This window comes from Populus alba, chromosome 1, assembly GCF_005239225.2.
Source record: "Populus alba chromosome 1, ASM523922v2, whole genome shotgun sequence".
NCBI lineage: Eukaryota > Viridiplantae > Streptophyta > Magnoliopsida > Malpighiales > Salicaceae > Populus > Populus alba.
Window position 1 is genome coordinate 39,964,475 of NC_133284.1, and position 9,582 is coordinate 39,974,056.

General features: G+C 28.9%; 1 protein-coding gene across 1 annotated transcript; it reads right to left on the reverse strand.

Annotated features, from left to right (window-relative positions):
* Nucleotides 1-3,481: 3,481 nt before the first annotated feature.
* LOC118056844 (endoglucanase 11) lies at nucleotides 3,482-8,988 on the reverse strand. The gene is made up of 5 exons (XM_035069223.2): nucleotides 8,755-8,988; nucleotides 8,445-8,657; nucleotides 8,135-8,335; nucleotides 7,678-7,932; nucleotides 3,482-4,361 (listed from the first exon to the last, which is right to left on the reverse strand). The coding sequence occupies exons 1-5, from the start codon at nucleotides 8,986-8,988 to the stop codon at nucleotides 3,702-3,704; spliced, it is 1,563 nt and encodes a 520-aa protein (XP_034925114.1). The 3' UTR covers nucleotides 3,482-3,701.
* Between the last annotated feature and the right edge of the window lie 594 nt (nucleotides 8,989-9,582).

Here is a 9,582-nt window from a genome sequence, read left to right on the forward strand (position 1 = left end):
CATTTACTCATGATCATAATATGTGACCATAATGGTCTATCAAATCATGTTAGTGATTAATTGGATAAGTCATTATTAGGCTCATTGAACTTAGCCCAAATCCTAGGAGAAGTTATTGCTAAACTTGTTGTTTATACAATAATGGCATATAGATAATGATTACTCAACCCAAATCCTATTTACCCTATGCTACCAAGGTTCACTTGTATTTTTTGTTGAATCAAGTATTATACCATAACCTTAGATATCTAAAAAGTGACCTATTATAGGATCATCTACTTAGAAGTAGGTCTAATGATTGTAATGTCCCTTTTAGACTTGGTTTTGATAATGACTAAAAACTATTGGTCCAAAAATCAATAAACTAGTGTTAATAGGGTAATCCTCAATTGAAAAAATATGAATTAAGAGGAAAAAAAACTGTTGTGATTTAGGAAGAACATCCCCAATGAATTAACTTAGATTTTGAATGAAACAAAGTAATAAAATATGTACGTAAAATGTTAACTAGTAATAAATCGCACAAACTTCTCAATTAGGTAGAATAATTATTTAAAGGAAACAAATTTTAAAGTGGGATGAAAATAGTTAGACAATAATAATAATAATAATAATAATAATAATAAAGTGGAATTCTAAATAAAATAATGTATGACTTTATGCAAGAAAAACATATATACAAACATGTTTTTTTTTACCATAAATGGGTGAAAAACACGTGTCACGTTGTTTTTTTTTTCAAAAATGGTGAAATTTTTGAGGAAAAATTTATCATAATTATGGATGAAAGTCCTAAGTAAGTTGGTATGAAAAATTTGATGATTTAAGTAAATACAATAGAATGCATATTTGAATTCTAACATAAAATTATTTATTATCTAGTTTTACAATGTCAAACATAACTCTCACTCTGACTATTGAAATAGATGAAAATTTTACAACGAGTCTCCTAACATATTATCTTAAGTTGCAATTTTAGATCAATCGAAGTTTTGGAAAGCCCTGTAAGAGTATCATTAGTCAGATAAAAAAAAAATATATAGAAAATAACATATGGACTCATTAATGGCTTTTCTATAATTAAATAAAAAAAATCCATTCTATTTCTCTTTTAAATGACCAACAACAACTATATAGAAAGAGAGGATATGATTTTTTTTCTTTTCATTCCAAATAAGTGGCTTGATCTTTCAAACATATGAATTGGAGTGTGTATATAAGTGATCATTGATAGAGAAAAAAAGGTTAAAAAGGGATTTACGGGGAGGACTAAAAGTGTGGAAAAAAAAGAGAGATAAAGCTTAGCTTCTTAGAGAAGAAATATAAAATTGATGGGGCAATAACTCATCAAATTGAGGTAAAACATCAAAGGTTAAGAACTAACCCTCCACTTATTTACACTTTTAACTTATCTTTTATTATTGGAGAAGAAATCCTCAAATTTCTAATTTTAGGGTTCTCGAGAGAAAAAAAAAATAAAGAACTAAATTTGGATGTGGAAAAGAGAGAGAGAAAGCTTAGGTTCTTGGAGAAGAAAGAGAAAATTGGTGGAAAAGTGACAATAACTCATCAAATTGAGTTAAAACATCCAAGGTAAAGGACTAACCCTCCATTTATTTACACATTTAACTTGTCTTTTATGATTGGAGAACAAATCCTTAAATTTCTAATTTTAGGGTTATTGAGAAAAAAAGAATTAGGGGAATGGGAGTTTAGATGTAAATTGACTAATTTGGCATGGGATATATGTTAGATAGAGTAGAATTATGATGATAATTGAAAGAAAAACCATTGAAATTTCCTAACCCTAGAGTTGGCCATAATAAAAAAAAAATTGGGGAAAATAGAAGAATTAAATTGAATTGTTTATCTATGTGTTAATTTAATGTATATTGTTTGAGAATGAAATTAAAGCATAAATGATTAGTTAAGCATATGTATACGTACCTATAAATTATTTGGGTACCTATAAATTATTTGGGAACATGAGTTTTATATTATAGAAATGAGGTAAAAGTGTTGGAGTTGTATGAATTGGGTGGTTATGGTATGTAGTATGGTAAGAAATAGAGTAGAATCAAGTTGTAAGAGTTTTACTAAAATTACTAGATGTTGTTAAGTTTACTATAAGCTTGATTTTTGAAAGCTAGTTGAATTGTATGAGATTATATATTTATTAATATATTGACTTGAATAATTATGTTTTAGGAAAAGATTTTTTTGTTGATATACAAATATTGTATGTATGAATGTGGGTTTAGCAAGGATATGAACATTAAATTGACTATTTTTGTGATGTTATATGTAGCTAAGTAAATGAAAAGGTATTAAAATTAATATATTAAGAAGTCTTATTGTTGAATACATGTTGGTAATATATAGGATATAATGGAAGGGATAAGTGTAAATGTTAGGAAATTATATGTGAGTATGTATTGTTATTTTATTATGATATGATGTTGTAGCATGTATTAAGGAAGCTTGAAATTTATAAGTATTGTTTAATATTAATTGAATAGTCAATATGTAAGTTGGTGGAATTTGAAAATGGATCAAAATATTAAATGACTAAAATGATTTAAATTTATTATATGAAAGTAAGATTTGGTAATTAAAGATAGTTTAAAGTTGGAAATAATAGGAAATTATGTATACAAATTGAAAAGATATTAAACCTAAAATAATTGGAAAGCAAGAAAAATGAAACCCGTGAAATTTAGATGTTAAAAGATAGAATTATGGGTGCAAACATAATAAATAATTTGTGGTGTTGTGCTGAAAATGATAAAAATTAGATTTTTGGAAATTATAATATGTGAATATTAATTTATCAACATAGAAATGTTATCCAAATATTATTTTTAAGGTTGAGTTTTTAATTGATGGTGAAAACACTAAATATATTGTTCAAAGTTGTAGGAGAAGCATCAGAAGTGATTTAACTTCTCTAGAGGTTTTACAGCTTGTGCTCAAGGTAAGGAATTGCCTCCATTCCTATTTTTATTTATTTAAAATGCTTTGATAGGTGTTAGATTTTCGGTGAATATTTAGTTGTGTTTTAAAATCTATGTGTGTTTTGTAATTAATTGTAATGATGAGTAATGATAAACTATAATGGTGATAAGTATATAATTATGATAAACTGCAACGATAGTAACTTGTAGATAATTGTGATAAACTGCAATGACGATAAACAGTAAATAATTGTGATAAATCACAATGGTAATAATAAAAAGATAATTATAATACATTATAATAGTAATAACAAGTAGATAATTGTAATTGACCGCAATAACAGTAATAAATTTATAATATAAATTAACCACAATGATTAGCCATTATATAAATTAAATTAATCACAACAAAAATTAAATTTACCGTTTCTGCTATGTTTCAAAATCCTACAATCATAACACCACAAACTTCCGGAGCTTTCTTGCACGCAGAATTAGGATGCACCATCACCATCATTTTCTCAACCCATCAAAGAGGCTTAAGATCAGGTATATTAGATTTCCTGAAACATGAGCATCATTGTTCATTATATTTAAAAGCTTGAAACAACCCATTTGGCATTTTGGGACCATATCGTTATCTCAACTATATATCATGCGAACCTTGAATCTAAACTTAAGACTGCCATCTCCATGGATGACAGCCAAAAGCTTCGCGTGGTTCCCTTTTATTTAATGAGAGAAGAATTATCTACTGTTAGCCAATGATGATGGATTAGCAGACAAATAATCCTTCTCCAGCCAGTGCAATTTAGCAAAAACCCCTACAAGAGTCGCGGTGTTATACGTGCAGGCCTCAGTTTGCATGTAGTTTTCCCTTTCATCCCTGAACTGATCCTTCATGTCTGGACCACCGACCAAAGCTCCGGTGAGAACATTAGGATTCGGACCTTGTCGGCTGTACCCGATATCATATCCCTGCATGCATCCAATGAAATCCTTTTGCCCTTTATACGATTCAATAGATGCTCCTCTGTGGTGAACCCTTTCAGGGTACTTTGCACCATATCCAACTAAGTAGCTCATCCCCATTGGATTGTAACCTAATATGTAATCAACTTGTGATTTCGCAAACTTGAAGATATCTGAGGGGTCCAGTGTACCTTGATCGCATTGCAGCCGTTGATTAGAGGCTTGGAGATGGTCGGAGTAAGTCGTGAGAAGAAACGATGCAGTTGATACATATTGCATGTTGTTCCATTGGCGAATGTAAAGCAAGCCGCCTGGTGTCCGTTGCACGTTGGTCACGTTATTTTTGTTAAGGCAAGCACAGAGGTAGTACTCTGCTCTGGAACGGTATTCTTTAAGGATGTGTTGGTGTTTTTTGTGGCTTTTTCCGGCCAGCAACTGCAAAGATAATATGAAGAAATTATTATCAATTAGAAATACTCGAAGTTATCAAACCTCGTTGCTGAGGGTTGATCCCATTAAGAAATTGGATCTTGAATTATACAGGTTAATCCGAATCAAATTTGAAAAAAAATTAAAAAAATATTTAAGATTTTAAAATTTCATATAAAAAAAATTAAAAAACAATTAATATATATATATAAGCTATACATGTTATAAATAATAAAATTTCAAAAGTATTTTTTATTACATATTAAAAAAATACTATATTATTCTTTTAAGTTGAAATATTTAAATTAAAAATATTAAAAAATATATAATTTTTTTTTTATGAAGATAGTGTTTGTGTATGGATATATTAAAGAACATTATCTAGCATTTATAATAAACTTTAAATGAGTTAATAATTAACCTGAAAAATATATATATAAAAAATAGAAGCAAGATAATTGTCTGAATGCTAATTAATTATTAGGAGTATTGATGGGGTTTAATCTAGTAGTATTCTTCCTATAATGAACTAACCGGTGACGTTTTGATTATCAATCCACAGACACCGTAAAAGGGACACCTGAATAGATTCACTCAACTCCTTTTTTTTATTATTTTATGTTTACATGTGTTTAAAGAAACTAAAAGGGATCGACTGTACAACTCAAGACAGTATAGGTTGGAAAATGTAACAACGATTTTACCATTCTAATTAAACAAACACTGGATTGGTTGTCGGGGTAATAATATAATTTAGTAAGGTTTATTAGTTATTATTAAATTAATTATAATTAACCTGATTTTTTCATAAAAAATTATTTAACTACCATCCAATCCAAAGCCCTTTTCAAATTTTTACTTTTTTAAAACGTAATAAAGTGATCAAATTATTTTTTAACATGATTTTTTTTTTATTATGTTAATGTTAAGAAAAAAAATTGGTATTTTTTTTAAAAAAAAATGACTAATGTATGCATGGGTTTGTGCTGGCACTATTTGAACTACTTGTGAGGGAGCGTTTGATGGTTAAATGGTGGCTTTTGAGACGACATTTTAATTGTCTCGATGGTCTCTTTATCTCTAGATGATGTATATGGCTTGTTAATTTTCAGTTTGGCACCAACATTTTATTTTTTTTTGCTTTTATCTCTCCTCGATTTTCATGCCTAACCATCTTAATTTTCAAAGCAGTTCTTCAATTCGTTTTTTCTTTAAAATTTGATACTATTGTTCTTTTAATTTTACTATTTGTTTTTTTTTTTAATTTCAGCATATCTCTTTATTTTTTAATGTTTTGCTTTGTTAAAAAAATAAAAATTCCTTCCTTAAATATTGGTTAGGAATTGAGCTTAATGATTATGCCCTAGTCTAAAATTTCTTAGGTTGTGAGTTTAGAAAATTAACACAGGTTTAGAAGACTCTTATAAGTTTGCTAGTTTTCCCCTTTTTTTTAAGCTTATGGTTTTTTAATTTTGTATTTATTTAATTAATTGAAGATTAGGCTATGTTATTTTTATTTATTTATTTTCTATAAGATTTTTCACTAATTTTAAAAATGACTTTCATGTCTTTTTATTTGGTGTTCTTAGTTCAATTTAGCTTTATTTTTAAAAACAATTGTTTATGGATTAAATTAAATTAATTGATTAAATATAAATATTATGATCACTTTCATGATTTTTATTTGGTTTGCTTTCCAAGTCATCGCTCTAATGGCGCATGCTACTTCTTTTAATGTCATTGTGCAACCTTTCACAGGAGCTGTAGAACTTTTTTGTGAGCTCTTTCTAGTGGTGGGATGATCAATGTTTACTGTTCAACATTGGTGAGTCTTTAATAAACTTTTTTTATTCTTTTCCCGAGTATAATATTGACAACTATTTTTTATAGTTAAATATTGTTATTTTTGTTCGCTATATTTATTATCAATGTCTTTTTTTTTAATCATATTATTAAGTTAATTGAGTTATTAAACCTAGTCAAATTAATGAGTGAATCACATTTTTTTTTCTTGCTTATTTAAAAATTTTGGCGTTATTTGACTATCTTTTATTTATATTAAAAAAAAAAAAAAACTTAACCCACCTATAACATAAGACATACCACTTGTCTAGTTTATACTAATATCATTATTGTATATCTAGGCTCTGTTTGTTTGTTGTAAAGTAAGTTTTATTTTGAAAAGTGAATTCCGTAAAAGTAAATTATTTTTCGATGTTTGTTAGTCTAACGAAAAACACTTTCCAATGTTAGGTTATGTCATGAAAAATAATTTATTAATGTTTTATTTTTTTTTCAAGTTTATTAAAATAATGAGGAACAAATCTTACAAATTAAAAGGTTGAATAAGAATGAAATTGAAAAAGAATATAATTTCATAAATTATCTCAAATAAAATAAATAATAATCAAAATAATAAAGATCAAATCTAACAAATAAAAAAAATTGAAAGATGAAGAAATTAAAATAATAATAATAACTATTTCATAAATTATTTCAAATAAAATAAGTAACAATTAAAAGAATGATGACCAAATTTAATAGATAAAAAATTCAATTAAAAAATGATAAGGGAAAAGAAAATAACAATTATAAAAATGAGGACCAAAGTTAATATAAAAATCAAATTTCTAAAGGATGAAATTGAAAAAAAAATATTCAAAACATATATATATATATATAGCAATTAAAAGTTTGAGGACCAAATTTGATATAATTAATAAATAATATGACATTTCTAATTTTTTCACAACTTTCAAAAAGTGTTTTCCGTCCAAAATAAAAGGAAAACACTTTTCTAGAAATCAAGTTAAATTTCTCTTTGACTATAAAGTGTTTTTCATTAACAAATTTTTCTAATAACAAACAAACATAGAAAAGTTTAAAAAATAGTTTTTCAGAAAAAACCATTTTTCGCTAAACAAATAAGGCCTTAATTTTAATCCACATTATGTCTTACATTACGGTAGGTGGTCACGATGGTGGCTTATTAACAACTAATATTTTGATTTATGAGCAATGGAATTTAGTTTGCATATGCAGCATGTTGTAAGTGTAGTCATGTTTGTTTTTGCATTTTAAAAATATTTTTGAAAAAATTTGAAAAGTTTTATTTTTTTCTTTGTTTCAAATTAATTTTTTTGTGTGTATTTTTAGATCATTTTAATATGCTGATGTTAAAAATAATTTTTTTAAAAAATTATTTTATGCATTTCTAAATATAAAATACTTTAAAAGACAATTGCTACCACATGCTCAAAAACCCACCATAAAAAAAAGAAAAAGAAAAAAAAGAGAAAGAGATGGAGAGGCGTATCTGTACCATTGAAGCAATGAGTTGAACACCGGCATACTTGACATCCCAGCTAAATTCGGTGATGGCCCAAGTGATTCCACCAAAAACATGAGCATTCTCTATCACGTAATTCAAATAACCTTCGTCGCCGGTGGCCTTGTACAGCCACAAACCTGCCCATAACAACTCGTCCATGTACCCACTCACCGACGTGTAGTGCCCCTTCGCCACCTTAACACTCTCATCATATTTCCCTCTGTACTTGTCACCAAACTCAAACAACTGCAAGGCAACCCAATCCCACTTTTAATCATCATTATTTTACTATTTTTTTTATGTATACAATACAACTAAAATTAGTTAAACGCATTCTACAAGTTTGGTAACTCTGACACCTTTAAATAAAATTCATTTCTTAGTGATTCTGGTGTATAGCGGCATGCAGAGCACCTACCATGCATAACAAACCAATTAATTAACTTACTTGTTCTGCATGGTGCAAAAGTAGGTGGGAGTAGCGTGGGTTTGTTTTCCTAAACACAATGGACGCTGCCGCCATTGCTGCCGCGGTCTCCCCTGCTATGTCTGATCCCGGGTTGTTCTCGTCAACCTTGTAGGCTTGCCGTGACGTTGTCATGTCCTCCGGCCGCTGCCAACAGTAATGATCGGTGTCACCATCTCCCACCTGAAAGATTTTCGATTTTGTTTGGTCTAAAACTAGCTAGTACTGGAGTAACATACATACATATGTGTGTATTAATTCTGTTCCCCATTCAATTGCTTGAACTACTTACCTCAGCCCATAAGACATGGGGGTGAGTGTGAGCTTTGATGAAATAATCTGTTCCCCATTTGATTGCCTCCAGCGCGTGTTCATGCTCTCCGGCACCGGAAATCTGCTCGCTATACTCTATAACAGACCATGATAGCATCGTTATAGTGAATGCCATTGGCAGACCGAATTTGACGTTGTCCCCGGCGTCATAGTAACCTCCAACCAAGTCCACCTGACAACATGTATATATATCGGAACAAATTAGGTTTCCAAAAATTAAACGCATATGGACATATATATATGATTATGAAACACACTGCATCCATTACTCCTTGTTCTAGGCCATCGGCGAGGCCTGAATGGTATCGCCAAACGGCTCTTTGACTGTATGGTAACCGACCAGAACGTTGCGATTCGAAATAGAGGAGACTTTTTGAGAGAGCTTCACCATAGTTGAAAGATTGGCGTAAGGGCAAAATAGCAAAGAAAGAGAGCAGCCAAGTGCAGAGCCCAGTAAATTTCAGGTGTCTGAGCACTTTGTGTTGCTTATTTGCCCTCTCCATTTGGCCCCTGCGTCTCTCACTCTAACTATCGACATATATGTCCCTATTTTAGTCAAATATATTTAATTGGATAAGCATCTTTCTTTGGATGGGCCGAGCCTTTAACAAAATCAAAGATGGATTTGATTCGGATAAGCCCATAATTTGCCAAAGCTTTAACATTATGTGTGTGTGTGTGTGTATAACTAAATATACTTGTGGAATTATTGTACAGATACTCGTAGAATACTGTTTACTGTAATTGTATAATGATAAATTTAATCTTCAATTACAAGACCTTCGAATTAAGTATTGAGGATAAAATAATTTTTTTTACTATGATTTAATTGTGAATCTCAAATTGTATGTGGACATATTAATCTTTTAGCTTTTTTATTCCATAGTAAAATTATTTAGTTACTCTTAAAATAAAATAAAAATTAAAAATATGACTAGAAGCTTTTAGTTTTTATTTTTTATTTTTTAGCACAATAAAATTATTTAGTTACTCTTAAAGGAAAAATCTACTAAACAATCTTACATAAGCTTTTTCATCATGATTCCTTACTTAATATCAAGTTGATTTAAAGATATTTTTACAATTAAAAAAATATT

Excerpts from the sequence above, each read along its gene's own strand:
- LOC118056844 (XM_035069223.2), bottom strand. The coding sequence starts at position 8,988 with ATGGAGAGGGCAAATAAGCAACACAAAGTGCTCAGACACCTGAAATTT. Across the intron at positions 7,933-8,134 it reads TTTTGCACCATGCAGAACAA|TTGTTTGAGTTTGGTGACAA; the intron begins GTAAGTTAATTA and ends GTTGCCTTGCAG. Across the intron at positions 4,362-7,677 it reads TTCAACTCATTGCTTCAATG|TTGCTGGCCGGAAAAAGCCA; the intron begins GTACAGATACGC and ends TTATCTTTGCAG.